The sequence below is a fragment of the Chlamydotis macqueenii genome, chromosome 5, assembly GCF_036417535.1.
Source record: "Chlamydotis macqueenii isolate bChlMac1 chromosome 5, bChlMac1.mat, whole genome shotgun sequence".
NCBI classification, from domain to species: domain Eukaryota; kingdom Metazoa; phylum Chordata; class Aves; order Otidiformes; family Otididae; genus Chlamydotis; species Chlamydotis macqueenii.
The window spans coordinates 61,091,555-61,108,702 of NC_141560.1; the positions used below are offsets into that span (position 1 = coordinate 61,091,555).

At 39.8% G+C, this 17,148-nt stretch overlaps 1 protein-coding gene across 6 annotated transcripts in view; it reads right to left on the bottom strand.

The window, feature by feature from the left end:
• The window catches only part of GALNT18 (polypeptide N-acetylgalactosaminyltransferase 18), a 252,587-nt gene that overhangs the window by 22,666 nt on the left and 212,773 nt on the right, over positions 1-17,148 (bottom strand). Inside the window, exon 11 of one of the 6 annotated variants that reach the window (XM_086748474.1) lies at positions 12,011-12,428. The exons of the other annotated variants lie outside the window; for them this stretch is intronic. Coding sequence (XP_086604600.1) covers positions 12,408-12,428 — 21 coding nt within the window. The 3' untranslated portion in view covers positions 12,011-12,407. Of the gene's footprint in view, positions 1-12,010; positions 12,429-17,148 lie in introns of those variants that run through there. 6 annotated transcript variants of the gene reach the window in all.

Genomic DNA, 17,148 nt, shown 5'->3' on the forward strand with positions numbered 1-17,148 from the left:
TTAACTACAAACAGATATGTAGGAGGTTTCTATAGAAGATAGAAAAATAAGGGGAAAGAAGGTCAGCTTGCCAGAGTTGATAAGAAGATAACAGGTTACATATAAGCCCAGAAAGATAATGTGGGACTATGTCAGCATTGTCTGTTTGCTAAACACAAATAGAATTTATTTTGCTAGAATCAGACCTTTATCTTGAAAGGATGGTGAGCAAGATGAAATGGCAACATCATGCTTTAGTAGTGGCCTTATCGGATAAAGTTCGGTTTAAGGCTTTGACAACACTAGTGGTATCAGACTCACAACAAACAAGAGCTGGACGGAAGCACCAAATTAATGTCCCCATCATCTTACTGTATCCATTCTATATGTCTGTACCAAAATGGAGCTGGAAATTATGCTGTGTGTATTTAGGAATCTTTTCTGTTCCCAGAGGCTGATGGTACTATCTCCTGGTATCTGTTCATTGTTGATGTTGTAGCTTGTTTTATATGTGCATATTCTTATTTGTGCATATGCTATTCTTATTTGTTTCATTCTTTTCACCCCACAGAAATGACAACAGAAATCTGAGCTGTCTGAACCGAGGTGAGTCTAGGTTTTAGGAGCCTGAACAGAGAGAAGTTGAATAGTTCAGTCACGAGAACTGAGAAGTTCTCTTCTCACAGGAGAAGGGTAAATAAAAGGATCTAGCAGAGCACATTTCCAAAATGGTTGGTTATTACTGGTTGGAGTAAACTGTAAGAACTGTGAAGGACTAACAAGACCACACCCAAACAGACTCCATCCATAAGTTAGATAATTAACATTCCTGCAAACAAAACTGATGCTTTAGAAGAGCAATGAACATTTAGAATGCACTTTCTAGACAGGCCAACAGCAACTATTTTAGATACATTTAAGATCTATCCAGATGTTTTTTTTTTTTCAGAGAGAGACTGAGGTAGTGATACAGCAGGGTAGTAAGATCAAGATGATCTTTAAAGGGGATTTTTAGGACACATTAACACTACAGATTAACATTTTGTTGCAGCTCGTTTGCCTCTTACCTAAAATCACTACTAGAAAAATTAGAGGGAAATTGTCAGTTATTTGCATTTTTTACTAATAGGAAGTGATTTGTTAATTCTGGTTTTTCAGCTCATTGTCACCACAGAAAACATGGTAGAAGAAAATCAGGGGGATCTGCATGTTTTCTTTTCTTAATGATACACATCAGTAACTGAAAACAAATGAGCAGGCTTGGCTGTAACACTATAGCTCAGGGTTGTTTGTGCAAAAAAAAAAAAAAGTGGTGTACCTGCAAACCCTCAGGGCTGAGCTGTTTTTATTAGCTCAGTCTCCTTAGCCTTTCTGTGTGTCCTGAAGGTGATCTTTTCATCTTCCCGGATAAAGCAAGCACAATTCACAGTGCAACTCCACCAGCTTTTTTTTTTTTATGTCAAATCAGCAATGGTTCAGCCTGAGCATCTTTCTAGGCAGAAGCAGAATGATGGCTCTGGCTGGGGGAATTACCTAATTCTGTTTGTTGGCAAAACTGTACAGAAATAGAACAATCAAATGCAATTATGTTTAATAGAGATAATTAGCAGGTTGTTGCTTCTCTTTAGAGAGCTCACCCTACCTGCTAATATAACTTCCTTTTTCATTATGGATCAGTTTAGCAAAAGAGGTGTGAAATCTTTTATTCTCACCTAGTATTGGGAAAGCACCTTTCAGCTCTTAAGTGGCATGTAAAAATAAGCTCACCCTGAAAGAGACTGTGGTACAGTGGTAGGTAGTCCTTCTAACTAGGCTCCTTCAGGATGTTGCTTTGCTTATCCAGTAATATGGATATTATTTAATTCTATACATTCATTATTATACATATGTATCTTATCCAGTAATACCATATCTTATTTCAAAATTTAAAACACTGCACAACCTGGTGCAATGACTGCTATGTTTTTCCACTGGAGGATCACATCAAAAGCACATACTCTCTACAAATTCTACTTCAGCAGCATGCTAGCAAACAGTGAGGTATGGGTTTATATTGCACTTGGACAGAAAAGTTTTCCTAAAGCCTATGAACAGTGCCTGGCTCCTTTCCCCTAGTCCCAGAATAAACAGTCCTGCACTGAGACAGCATAATAGTAACTATGTCAGGATGAAGGGAGAGCATCCATTCCATAAAACAGAATTAACTATGATACTACTGATTAAACTCAAAATGCTCTTCTAGTCTGAAGCCTAAAGTGATTAAACATGAAAACATGGTAAAGTGTCCCTTTAAATAATTCCTGCTCTGATTTTGTTTAGTGAGGGGGGGCCTAAGGTGGTAGCTTCTGTAGGAAACTGCTAGAAGTCGCTCCCCTTTGTTCAGTGGACTCGGCCGGGCCTAGGGCGGACCTGCTGCTGGCCAAGGCCGAGCCGACTGGTAGCAGAATGTCCCATGATAACGCCTCTGCAATAACGTATTTAAGTAGGGGAAAACAGGAGAAAAAAAAAAAAGAAGAGAAGATGTGAAGAAGCTCAGCAGGGGTAGAGAGAGGGAGGTACGAGCTTTGTAGGCCTTGCAGGCCTGACCCTCTGGCCTCCCACTGGGCGGTTGACTGGGCCCAACTCAGCCCAGCCTGGCTGCAAGAAGTGGAGAGGAGATGAGATGTGAAGAGAACCTGAGAGGCATCAGCCAGCCTGTTGTGAAGAATTTTTCTTGTGAGAGAAACAGCTGCAGACACCAAGGTCAGTTCAGAAGGAGGGGGGGGAGTAATGCTGCTCCTGGCCAAGATTCCCCTGCAACCTGTGGTGATGACCATGGTGGAGCAGGTTGTCCCCCTGCAGCCCATGGAGGTCTACAGAGGGGCAGAGATCCACCTGCAGCCTGTGGAGGACCCCACGCCGGAGCAGGTGGATGCCTGAAGGTGGCTGTGGCCCGTGGAGGGCCTGCTGGGGCAGCCGTTCTGGAGAGACTGCACCCCATGGAAGAAATGACCCACGCCGGAGCAGTTTCACGAAGGACTGTGGCCCGTGGGAGGGACCCCACGATGGAGCAGAGGAGGAATGTGAGGAGTTCTTCCCCCAACCATGAAGCAGTGGCGTGAAACAACACGTGATGAACTGACCGTAACCCCCATTCCTTCTTCCCCCCTGTGTTACTCAGTGGGGGGAAGGTGGTAGAGATAATGTTAAGCCTGGGAAGAGGGAGGGGTGGGGGGAAGTTATCTTGTTCTCTGTCTCATTATCCTGCTGGTTTTAGTAATAAATGAATAGTTTTCCCCAAGTCAAGTCTGTTTTGCCAGTGATGGTAACTTTAAGGATTTCTCCCTGTCCTTATCTCAAACCTCGAGCCTTTTTCCTTATATTATCTCCCTCTATTCTCTCGGAGGGTGGGGGGAGTGAGAGAGAGACTGCGTAGTCTGGTCCCGATCAGGGCTGAACTACAACAATTCCATATATTAAGAAAATATTTTAATTGCTTTCACACTATATCTCCCTGTTTCTATTTGATTATTTTAATTTTCAAAAATATTTTTGGGTTTATTTTTCGTTTTTTTTTTACTTTAAAGGTGGCACACATATGACCTTTCTAGAGTGAGCAGTAGGAGATTAACCAGCTGAGTTACATGAACTGAATTACCATCTCATAAGATACTTGTTAGGTATGGACATATATGACTTTTTATTGAACATATTTTAAATTGACCTGCAGGTAAAATACAGTCTTTCAGATTAAAACCATGTTCATGTTTTATGATCTTAGTATAGCCCTATAAAAAACAGTTTGTACTTGTGATTTAAATCATTGTTAAACAGATAAATGCCCACAGCAGTACTTCTTCATAAGGATGCTTTTAACAAGCTTCAACAAGTACGCTAGCTGTTTTGCAGTCCACTTCAGCACAAAATGGACAACTGAGGCACTTTTGTTCAGAACACTTCAGAAGATACAAGAAAAATAGATTTTACCAGCATATCTGTTCCTACAATATTGCAACATCACCATCAACACAACAAGATAGAAATTTTGCAGTAACTTAGGAAAGCAATTTTTCAACAATATCTCCTTGTTCAACGGACTGGAGCCAAGCATTTGCTTAACTCCACTTTAGTCAAGACACTTGCTGTATGCTGATTTACAGTATTCATTCAAAGATCCTTTGCACTTTCACTGAAGATGCACCCTGAGGAAAACATAACCACACAATTTCACATCACCATCATATACATACTCCCTGAGGTGCTACTGAATTTCCACAGGAAAAATCTTGCTTGGATGTTGGTACTGAAGCATAAGATTTAAAAAAAAAAAAAACCAACAACAAAAAAGAAAACAAAAAAAAAAACCAAACAAAAAAACCCCCACAAAAAACCACAAAACACCCCCCTCCCTTATTCTGTAACAAAATAAGCCTCCTTACATTTCATGAGTCTGTTCTAGCCCGCAGCACTTTACCATCTTTTTTTTTTCCACCATAACAGTACTGATGTACAAGTATGGCTCCTGGGCAACTGGAAGGGAACACCTTCGTTCCAGAAATCAGTTAGATTTGATAAAAGGCACTTATCGTCTCAAAAAGTGAAATTTTAAGGACTGAGCATTACTCTCAGTTAGAAACTCTGTAAAAATGTAGGCAGGATTTGTAATCTGCAAAGTGCTAGAGTCAACACGGGGCCTGAGCCTTAGGCACTTCCACATCTCCTTCAACCACACTCCCCCCTGGTGCTTGTCAAGGGTGTATGGGGGCCGTACACACACTGATGGGCTGGCTCTGGAGGCTGCCACTTGCTGCCAGCGTTCCCTGCCCCCACTACGGGTCCAGCTGCGTTCAGTGTCCTCAAGAAACTACCTCTGGAAGCCCAGGGCTTGCAGTAGGTTGAAGTGATGCACAAGAAGTTGTTCAAAACAAAACCTGGTGTTACTAATCTGGTGTTACTGGTTTACAGCAAGCAAATGATTAAAGTAACAGAAACTTCACACCTAGGTCTGAACAAAAGCATATCAGTTGCCTTCAAAGTTTGACATAGCTCTCTGCCACAAAGCTTCAGTGGTATACTGATAACTAATCATCTTCATAACTAATCTTCCTCTAGACTGTAAAAGAAGTTTGTGGTTTTTTTTTTTTAATATCTGCTGAGAAACTTGGCCTGCAAATATCCTTGTGCCTGTAAAACGGCATCTTCCAACTAAAGGAAATTCTGCAGCTTTCTTGAATTTATTTTCCTAAAAGTATCCTAAGGCCATTGCTTCATTTCCTGTTCACTGCACCTAATAATCTCTGTCTTCACATTAAGATAAAATATAAGACAAGCAAACTAAGATTGGTATCACATTAATAGAACTAATAAAATGGTTCTCAAAATCTTCATAAGGTGAAAGAGTGAGATGTAGAATCATAGAATGGTTTGGGTTGGAAGGGACCCTAAAGGTAATACAGTCCAACCCTGCCCTGCAATGACCAGGGACACCTTCCACCAGATCAGGTTGCTCAAAGCCCCGTCCAGAGCCTGGCCCTGAACACTTCCAGGGATGGGACAACTTCTCTGGGCAACCTGTTCCAGTGCTTCACCACCCTCACAGTAAAGAATGTCTTCCTTATGTCTAATCTGAATCTATCCTCTTTTAGCCTAAAACTGTTACCCCTTATCCTGTCACTAGAACCCCTGATAAAGAGTCATTCCCTATCTTTCCTGAAGGCCCCCTTGAGGTACTGGAAGACCGCTATCAGGTCTCCCTGGAGCCTCCTCTTCTCCAGGCTGAACAGCCCCAACTCTCTCAGCCTGTCCTCACAGGACAGGTGCTCCAGCCCCCCATATCATTTAGTCACAGCATACTTTTTTTTTTCCCAAACAATTCTTTTATTTAAGGAAATCTATTCATCCTAAAGAGACAGATAAAAGATGAAATCACCAATGAGTGGTAGTTAAGAGCTGCATAGCCTAGAATTATTAAGAAATTTTCATAGTGACTATGAAGTATTACAGAAAATTTGGTGTCCTAAATATTTTCCCCATCTGCATTTCAGATTAACTAATTTGCTGTATGTTACTTTTTCTATTTACTATTTTAAGCCTAACCTTTTTTGAAAATTTGTTTGAATATCAGCAAAATTTACAATATAATACCGCAACAAAGACAAAAGCTTTATGTAGTACTGCTACTCAGACAAAGTCCAGAATAAAGGAGAAGCAGCTTCACCCTTTATTTGCCATTGGACCAAACCCTTGCTCATTTTTGGGGAATGCAGGACCTCCTCCCTCTTGATGCAATCTCACATAGCAAATCAGCATGGAAGAAAAAAAGGAGAATTCAGGTCTGGAGTAACAGTCTTCCCTAAATCTTAATTGTTACATTTAGAACAAAGGGTCCTTTTGCTCTTCTATTCCACTTATCTCCTCCTAGACAAATCCTGCTTTCAGCTGTAATCTTGAAAAATCACTTGTACAGCCAGCCATCTAAGTGCCAAAGAGTTCATCCTCTGCCAAGCTAGAGCTTACTGGGAAAAAACACGTGCGCGGCACGTGCAAGTGCAGAGGCAAAAAGTGGGCATAGCAAAAAGCAGATCTGTGATCTGTGTAATAATGCTCAAAATCAGAAAAAAAAAAGAGTTTGAAACTTATGAAAGTTTAGAGCTGAGATAATGCATACTGAATCTAGCACTCACATGTAGCAAATTCTTCTTTCCCAATGCTGGGGCTCATCTGACAGGATCTGGCTACCTTTGTTTACACAGGGGGAATCACGCTAAGCACCATTCGCAAAAATTCCCAGTTAGTGCTGCAGTTCCTTCTTAACAGCAGTGAGGCTCAGCCTAGCCAGATGAAGGGGACCAAACGCTTGGGACAGACTTCACTGGTATAGATCAGCCAGTCAGTCATGGCCTGGCAAACTGAAAGGTGTCCCTGTTCTTTCTAGAAAATTGCCAACTGGATTGCCGTGGCAGGTTCCCTGTAGGGCTAGAACAGTAATTTTTGTGGGATGCTCACATCTTATGTGCTGTGTTGCAATGGTGCAGTACAGAACACATCCAAAGGCCCACGTAATTCAGCCAACCTTTTTTTCCCAGTGAAAATATTTCAAACACCTACACAAATATGCACAAAACTCCCACGATGCTGTAGAGTACAAGGGAGATAAATGAACTCTGCTTACTTAGGCGCAAATACGCAGCTTTGTCCTCACAAAGATGTGATGTAGAGATTCTATTAATGAGAAGTTTGCCCTAAAAGGTCAAAATGTGATTCCTGTTGCAATTAACCCTGAAATTCCACTGACTTTAAGTACAATGAGATTTTTTTTGGCTCCCAGTTTATTATTAAACTTTGAAAAGCCACCAGAGCTGATAAAGACTTCAGGGCTGAAGTGAGTTGCCAATTGCAGTAAATTATTCATAGGAGCTGGTTTATCATGTAGCAAAAGTTACAGTAAGATGTTCAACTTAACATAAGATGATTATCTGAGGGATAAATTGCCAAGTCCCCACTGGAAGTTTAAAGCAATACACACCAATTTTCAGGCTGAAAGCCGTTTGTAATCCTTATGGCAATATTCCCAGATGAAATCACGCTGGAGACTGGTACATGACTCTGCATTTATAATAAGCAAACTGAATGCTCAGCACCAGCAGTATTTATTTGCTACTCTGCTTTTGGCATATAACTGAGGGATAAGAAGCCTGATTCACCACTACTTTATTCCATCTTTGAACCTTATTTTTCTTCAAATGAGTCCATGAAGTCATTTATTTTCAGGAGTAATACATTAACATATTAGGTCCAAAGTCTCACAGCAGATTCATACTTGACTACAAATCCAGCTAAAGAGCAGTCTGGTGGATTCCAGTAAATCCAGATTTAGCTAACATTGCTGTTACTTGGCTATTGTCCCTGACTTTTATTCCAGGATTTCTTGTTACATAAAAACATGTGAACAAAAGAACATCCCAGCCCTGATGAGAAACTTGACAGAATCCAAGTTCATTATGAATAACACAAATACATCACTAAGATAAAAATCAAGTGTCTTCCCATTTACTGTTCCTGTAGGAAGTGACAGGAGGGAGAGACTGTGCTGTCCTGTAGCCACAACCAGCAGCATTGCTGCGTCTTATGCTGCCTTAAAAGACTTACTGCTGAAGAAGTACAAGCACAAGAACACAGGCTGAGAATTACAGAAAGTTATCCCTAAGCCATAGGTCAAGCTTTAGAAGACTCATGTGTTTTCAGGTAGGTTTCCAACTGGCACAGGCTGATGATAGAACTTTAAAACAATTAAAACCATATGTTATCCATGTTGAGGATCTATTCACTAAGAAACTTGCCTTACTGACAAGCTGACATACACCTAGTATACCAAGTGTAGCAACACCATAATTTAGACTTAAACTGTAAAGCATGTAAAGAGGAAACTACTCACTATTTCACTTCAGTGTTTAGATTTGCATCTACTGAATTAACCCACCAGCATCCTGATTATCTGACCTACTCACTCTTCTTCATGCCTATGCCACCACTAACTAACTTCTGAACTCTAAGCAACAATCAATATTTTATAGCAATAAAGCCAAGGTGCTCAGAAACTTTAAATAATATAATGTGATGCTACAAATACAGGCTTAAAGACACAAAAATGTTAATATTGTCTTAATAGAAAACAGAGAGGAACTCAATGCCTGACTTCTTCATTTAAATTCATGAACCTATGCTGCAGTGGAATATCTAATTCTGCTGTTCCTTACTTTGGTATTCTGCTTTGGTTTTATTTAAAACAAGCAAATAAAAATCCTCTTACTTAAGCACCACGTTTTAAATTGAATAGAACTGTCAATGATTGTTTTTATATATGCTTTAAGTATGTACTTCTGTAGTTTTCCTAATGCTGGTAACTACAGAATTAACAAGACCTGCATAAATTAAAATTTTACTTGATTCACTTCCTAAAGCTTCTCTTGGTTTTGCTCTTATCTCTGCACAAGATTTCAAACTCTTCCACAAGAAAAAAATAAAAGGTAATAAAAATAAAGTCAGAACCATTCTAGCATAGACAACTGTGTCCTTTTCAAAAAAAAAGTATGCTGTCTTACGGCTCCTGTGACTTTGTCATATCTGAATTTTCCTTTTCCCTCTCCCACCAATCCCTCTTTACCCTTCACAGTTTTCTTTGTGGATTCCCACAGAATCCCTTGTCTGTCTTTCCCTGTTTTCTTCTCCTTCAACACATACTCATCTGCAAACAAACTCAGTCATCATCCCCATATGCTGATGCATGTACTTTACACTAGAGTTGACTCCTCCCGGCCAAATTAAAATCTGAGCTAGTTCACTGTGTATAAGCATTTGGTAGCTCAGCATCAAGAGGTTTTAAAGCAGATTTTTACCTTATCATAGCTACACTCAAATGCTTCACATTCCTATGTGAAGCATAGTCACATCCAGGTAATCATGTATTTATATACCGCACATCTTCATCCTGAACCTCTTCCAAAGTCATCAAATCTTGCCATATGGTTTTTTTTTTTTCCTGCAAAACATCTCTAAAATACAGCTATTCCACTCAAAGTTGACCCTTGCTGGATTCCCTCAATGATGTGAACACTCATGCCCTCTTCAAATCCATCCTGAATGCTTTTGAAAACTTGGTTTTCAGGTTGCCTTTCATGAAGGCAACATCCTTCCACTTGTTCTGTTTTCCATGCTGCACAAACTGCTTGTCTTCATTTTCAAAGCCCTTCTCAACTCCTCCTCTTTTTACTTATCAGCCTAGAAAGTATCAAAAAGTTATCTTCCAAATCCTAATTAGATCAGGATGTTAGCCTTCATTGGTCACATTTTTCAAGCAAATATTCCTGGAAGCTAGGAGAAGTAATGCTGGCATCTTCCATGGAACGTATCTTCATCTGCATGTTCCACAGAATTTCCCTTTTGCCCAGATGTCTCAAAAAAAAAAAAAAAAAAAAAACCCAAACCAACAAAAAAACCCAACCCCAAAAATCAACCACACAATAATTTTGCTGAGGTACCAAAAGCATTATCCAGGAATGCTATGTCAGTACCTCATAGCATTCCCTTCTCATCTCCGTCATAATTTCCTGTTCCTAATATTCTACTTGTAGGCTTTCAGACTTCAGCTCTTCCAAGTCAAGTGCATACTGTAGTACTAGTATGTAACGCTAGGGATGAGTCAGGTAGCTTACCAATTCTCAGAAAAAAATATGTGTTTCCCCTTCTGAATGTCTGCTAAAATAAATTTTTATTTCTACTATTACTACTTTTTTTTTTCTAAACCAAATTTGATAACATTTTGTGTCTGCAGCTATTAAGTAAAGTCAGGCAAATTACAAGCAAGTGCCACACCTTCTTAATTAAGATACTCTACTAACATCTTGATCTCAAGGGCTTGTGGGTTCTTTTTGGTTGTTGGTTGTTTTTTTTTTAATCCAGTCCTGTTGTCTTTAATCGTGTATGGTAGTGAACAGTGACTATGACAGAGGTCCTTAATTCCTCTTGGCTTATGCAAGTGCTGTGAACTTTTGGCATCTTGTGAAGGGGACACAGTAAGGTTCACATGTACAACTTTGCAAAGAATTCCCAGCTCCCTACAGATATTAGTTAACCCCTATGCCTACTGGATCTCCTGGCCCTACTGAAAGCAATAACAAATCTGTTTCTAATTTCAGACAAACCAGATCTCACCAGTTTTTCTTAGGATCATGCATACATTTAACGTTTACAGACATACCACATCGACACCAACATAAGCAAGTACAAGAAAAATTTTCTAAAAATTACTTACTTTGGTGCTGAAGGCAATAAAATACAGACATTAGAACCATTAGAAAAGGAAAATAAAAATGCAGCACATTTCAACCTAAGCTGGTTAGTGAAAGTCTGATTATCTTTTGTTTGTTTAGGCTACCAGCAGGGATATACTTATTCCTCCCTACAAAACAAAACATCCACAAGAGTTCATCAGTCAAACTGAACTTTATAAAGTGACCTTCTTGTAAGCACCTTTGAAAGAATAAATTGAAATGCAAAAGCAATTGTTTTTAATATATTTTTAAAATCTCAGTAAACATAGTAGTTTTTAGTGTGTTTCTAGAACAAGCAAAGGGGTAAATCCCATAGCAAGAAGAATGGGGCTTGAATTTATTCACAGCAAACCTAAAATAAGTCTGATGTAATTCCACTGAAATAAAATGAACTGTGAGGATCCAAGACAGTCTTTCCCCCTCTTTGGATGTGATAAAGTTTATAAATCATACATAACAAGCAGCATTCATACACTGACCTAAATGAAAACATATGCCAATTTTACTCTACTAGGCTGCAGTCAGAACACAAGTGGAACATTTTGTCAAGACTGAAGTGAAGCTGGAACCTAAAGATCCTGTAGGACCCAGAGAATGTAAAGCAGTGAAAGGTGCTTCATACTAAGATTTCAAAAATCAACTAGATCTTATGGGATGGTGGGCTACCTGTCATTCCATTAGGTCTAGGCTAGCAGAGTAGCTGAAGCCAAGCTATAAAGGACCAACTAAAGACTTAAGTTACAATGGAGTGAATACACTGAAATTAATATGCAAATTAAAGCTGAAGTAGTATAGTAGCCTAGGGCATCCCACAGTCTGTCATGGCTCTCTGACCGAAGGGAAGTTCTGAGATTTTCACCTAGTCCTATTAGCAGTGTTTCCTTCAGCAGCAGTTTCAACCTCCCACTTGACCTCCTAACCTCTCCGTGCTTGGTGTTAAATAATTATACTCTAAAAGTCTTATTATAGGCATTATCAAACCCGTAAATTAGTTTGGAATGCCATGTGGCGACCTATGAGATGAGCAGCACTAGCTGTCTGGAGTACTACCAATATTCTAATACAGTGAACTGGTTAGAAAATCCTCTGCAGTGCAGGAGAGGACCTCAAAATAAACACCAAAACAAGGAAAATAATTTTACTTTGTTTAAACACAGAAATGCGAGAGAAACTCAGCACAGACGTACAGCACTCTCACAGACAATTTTTCAGGAACTGTTGTATGGCTGAGATTGTGACATATTGCCATCTGGGAACTCCATCTTGAAGGCTTATTACTTGCAGGTATATTGTGCATTTCCATATACAGAACATACAGTGCTGCAGATTCGGTGGCAAGAAGTTCTCTTACCAAGCTCTGCCACTTCAGCAGTTCAATGGGTACTTCTGTAGTCCTTTCCCAGGTTAGAATTGGTCACCCTGACACTATTAAAGTTTGCAGAGGTTTTGCCTCAGGTTTTCATGTCATATTGTCCTGGTTTCAGCAGGGATGGAGTTAATTTTCTTCTCAGTAGCCGGTGTGTTTTGGATTTCGTGTGTGAAGAATGTTGATAAAAGCACTCTGATGATACGAGCTGTTGTTAATGAGACCAAGGACACTGTCTGGCTTTCCAAGTCTTCTTAACGTGCAGATGCGGGAAGCTGGGCAAAAGACAGACAGAATAATTGATCCAAACTGGCCAAAGAGAGTATTCCATGCCATAAACGTCATGCTCAGTATATAAGTGGGGGCTGCCGATGGGAGGGGGCATTCTTTTCAGGCACCCTTGGCATCCTTTTCTTCTTTCTTGCTTGCTGGCATCGTTCCCTCTACCTTGCTAGCTTGTTCTCCCCCCTTTGCTTGCTGCTCGGTGTTGTTTCTGTGATCGCTGCTCAGGACAGGCTGCGTCAGTCATTTGAACATCGGGTGGTGAGAAATTGTACATTGTTCATTTTGTATATTTTGTATATATTAATATCCTTATATCCTGTTAGCTTTGTAGTGTTTAGCATTTTTAGTAAACTGTTTTTATCTCAACCCACGAGTTTTTCTTTCTTCCCAATTTCTCTCCCCCGTCCCACTGGGTAGGGGGAGGGTGAGTAAGAAATTGTGTGGTGATCCGGGCTAAACCACCACACATACACAGTATAATTACAGAACGCGCAAATACTATATATGTCCTACTTTCATGCTCAGTAGTATTATTTTTAAGAAATTACTCCACAGCAAATGAAATCTCTGCCAGGTTTAGTAGCCATACATTTAGCATTTAAAAATATCAGTGGCAATTTGTCATAATATGAATAAAATTTCAGACATCTGATGTCTATGTCATGACTTCCTTTTCTTTAATTGACTTAAGTGACTTAACAGCCAAGTTCACAACAGTGTATTAGTGGAGGATGAGTTAGTTTCAATACTAATAATGCAGACATGACGGATAACCATAAAAAAAACAAAGAGCAGAGAGCACCTGTACCATTTTTTGTTGGTCATTTCTGTCATCGACAGTTGAGCTTTTCTCTTTTTATAGAAGGTGAAATTGTCACTTACATTTCACTTTAAGCTTGTGCTAATTGCTTTAATAGATGAGGGCCTTTGGCATCGTTATTCAGGGGTGAGAGGTGCAGATTGGTGTGGCTCTCACAGGAGACCAAAGGAAAGTTACTCTGTTCCCACCCTGGAAAGTTCGGTAGTATTTCCCCTCTTAAACCAAGTTAAGCCCATTAAGCTGAAGAAAAGAATTTCTGATATTTTAAATGGACAGCATCAAAATCAAAGCAAATCCTTAAATACACTAGCCAACAGAAAGTAAAAACATTATTCCTTAGTTGCAAAGGATCTGTTTCAAAAGACAAAGACTATCACTTCAACTGATTTGGTTAAATCTTTATTGTTGGTCTCTCTGTAGAGACTGACAGAAGCTCATGAAATTTTATCCCATCCAACTGTATCCTAAAAGAAAATTTCTTTCCTGAAACATTTTTAAGCCTTCTAAGGCAAGTGGAGAAATATATGTACCTTAACAGAAATGGCACTTTTCCTGCCCACCAAAGGAAGTAGTGAAGTCGTGGCTACACCGTTTGCAGGGTGAGAGCAAATGTCACTCAGAGAAAGAAGTCAGCATCTAAAATTTAAATGAAGAGTCTGTATACTATGACCTCACACAAAAACTGTAGCTTCAATCCTGCTTGTTTTCATGAATAAATTGCAAAGTTCACAAAGGTCTGCAAACAAAATCGAAACATGTCTCCGGCTGGAATACTGTACTCACATCCCAGAGATCCCTCCTTTCTGCTTCTCTTCTGCTCCCCAAGAAAAGGGCAAGGAAAAGTATCACCTGATACATTTTCATCTCTGAATGTACTTGTAGTGCTAAACGCATTTTTTTAAAGGAAACATGAAATGAGATGAGATAGAGGTAACCATACACAAAGATTTTTACCATGAGTACTTAAGTGTTAAAAAGACTTTCTAGACTAGGAACAAATAAATAAATAAAGCTGTTTAAAAAGCATAAAATTGCTTTCATGTCAAGCAGGACATTAATGCCAGTTCAACTGTCCTAGCTGTGTGGGAAGCCTTACTGTGCTTGGCCGAGTGAGCTTCATTTCTCCTATGACTGAAAACATTGCCAACTTTGTATTGTGCCCCTTGCACAAACTGGGCTGTAAAACTTGGCAAGAAATGAAACAGTAAATACTGTGATACTCAAAAGCAGATTGCTTAATTGTGCAAATAGTACGATACCTGCCCCCCCCCCCCCCCCGTTTTCATTAATTAAGGCTTGATTTCTGGGGCTTTCAATCATAATGTGAAGGCTCACATATAAACTTAGGCCTTACAGGTACTCACAGGCCAAGTCAGAGAGGCTCAGCTTTTCTGAGCAACAGCTTGTCAGGTAGATGAGGCAGCAAAGTAAAACCAACAGCTCTAAAAGATGACCTTCAAGTACAACAGTGAATAGCTAAAACAGCTACACTAAGCTTCAGGCTGCCGAGGTATTACTAGGCTGTTAGGCTAAACTGCCTTCATCACAAAAGGCATATTACGTCACAGATTTTCCCCCACATTTTCTGCCTGTTTTAGGAGCCTTTAATTTATTATCTGAAGTAGATTATCCTATAATGGTATCTGCAGGACATAGATCTAAAGAAGAAACCCTCTGACTTGCTATTTAGAATTAATACAAAAACTACGCACATCAGTCACTCATAATTAAAAGTCACTGAATATTTACAATATAAATAATACTGTTCTTTCAGGACTCTTTTAAGTAAATTCATTTTACAACATCCTGTTGATTGCTCTAAAACAACAACAATTACTACTGTTAGCAGCTTCCTAATTTCCATATGAATAAAAACACTAAGGTTTATTACAATTGTCTGTTGTACAACAAACTACTTCATGATTTGTACTATTTTGCACAGCAGATTTTGCACAGCTAATTCATCCCAAAGTGCAAATACATGTCCACACATGGGCCCTCTAGGACCAGATCTTCCCTAGGAGTGCAGGGGTGGCAGGGGCACACACTGGGGAAATAGTGGTTTGGGAATTAACTGCTCCCTCCCTGCTCCTCCCCTCGTTCCCATGGGACAATGACCCACGCCCACGACAGAGGAAATGCTGTGCTAAGGCACTGCTGAGGGGAGACACACCACTGCAGTCCTGACCCATGCCAAACTGTCAGGAAGGGAGGGAGTGACCTCCCAGATCCTAGATACTAGGCTCCAAGGCCCAGGTAGCCTATGTAGAAGCTTATGAAACAGATAATTCAATACTCGCATCCTGTGCTTTCCACTGGGCTGTCACAACCACAAAGCTAGTGTAATCCGCTGTGCCAGCAGCTATGTCCTGAGTTTTGTGGGTACCCCAATGGAGGAGGTGACTGCAGATTGTAGGGTCTACAATCTCCTGCTGTGGGTCTTGGAAGCCTTACCATTCCGTGGTAGACACATGCTAGCCTCCCACTGTCAAGGCTCTTGGATTTCTCAGCAAAAGGGAGATTTCTCCCACAATGCACCCTGCTTACAGTAAGATTACTACATGGGAATATTTATTTCACTGAGTGGGTTTCTCTGTATTGTACATATTACGTTGGTCTGTGACATGAATTAAACATAGCAAAACCACAGAAGAGCACAGCTAAGTTTAACTCAAAGCCACGTTAAATGTACTTAGCTTTTCTCTGAAACAAAAAGAGACTGGAATAAAACATCAGATTTTCAGTCAATAAACGGCAGGTCCAGATCCTTCCTCGGTATGCATCTGGAGGACAGAACTACAACTAACTACAAGTTATTTCCTTCAGCATGCTCCTTTCAAAAAACACTGTTGTTATCCTCATAAGCAGAATCACAGGGGAGCAATTTGTCAGAGAATTTCCAGTACAACTCACTCTATGACTTATACTTGTCAGATTCATAGTAGGAAAGAAACTTGGAGAGTTAAAAATTACACTACCAACTTCTTGGGAATTCCAGATAAGCTCTCATGGTCTGCTTCAAGACAACAGAGTCCTTTCCTTGTGAACTAAACTGCATCAGCCCTAAAAGCAGGTTACAGAAAATTTTATTCCCGCAACATTCAAAGAACAACTTGGGAGATGAATGGGAAGTTGAGGTCACAGGCTACATATTTATCTGAGATGCTAAATCAGACTAACGTACCTGATCCTGATATGGTGTTGAATGCAATCTGACCTGTTAAGATCCAACTGTAGAGTTTATTACAGTTTTGTGCTTGTAGTCACTGAAGGGAAGAAAAATATTTTGAAGACCTGGAAGAAAACCAATCTGAGTCCATGTGGACCCATCTGTTTTTGCATCAAAGGTAAGTGAAAGCAATGTCTTCACATCAGTGATCCAGCTTTCCAGCTTTTAGTTTACAAACCTGGAGAAAAAGTTCTTCCATTTCGTAAGATTAGAACTTCATGTGTGCAGATCTGTTGCTAAGTAGCCTTTTAATATACATGAATTTAGGTTTTTCACTTAGCTGTTCCACCATTCAGGAGGAGAGGTCAAATTCTGACGTCTTTCCCTAAGCATCTCTTCATAAGCACTCCTGAATCTTCTGTACAAAGTTTCTTTTTGCAAAGGAATCCTTTTAACTAATTAGCATTTCTTAGATGACTTGCATCCATTTGCACTTGTGATACAAAATGTTTCCTAATTACAGGAGTACTGCTCTTTATTTACATTAGTTTGATGCTTTTTTTCCCCAACTATCAACTTAGTATTAAGGAACTCAAACGTTCTCAGATTTCATTACCTCAATGTATGTACATGAAGCGAGCTGCCCTCTCTTTACACTGACCTTACACTCTCTACTGCACATCGGGCACTGGAACTGATCTCCTGGTTGCACAAAGTGTAT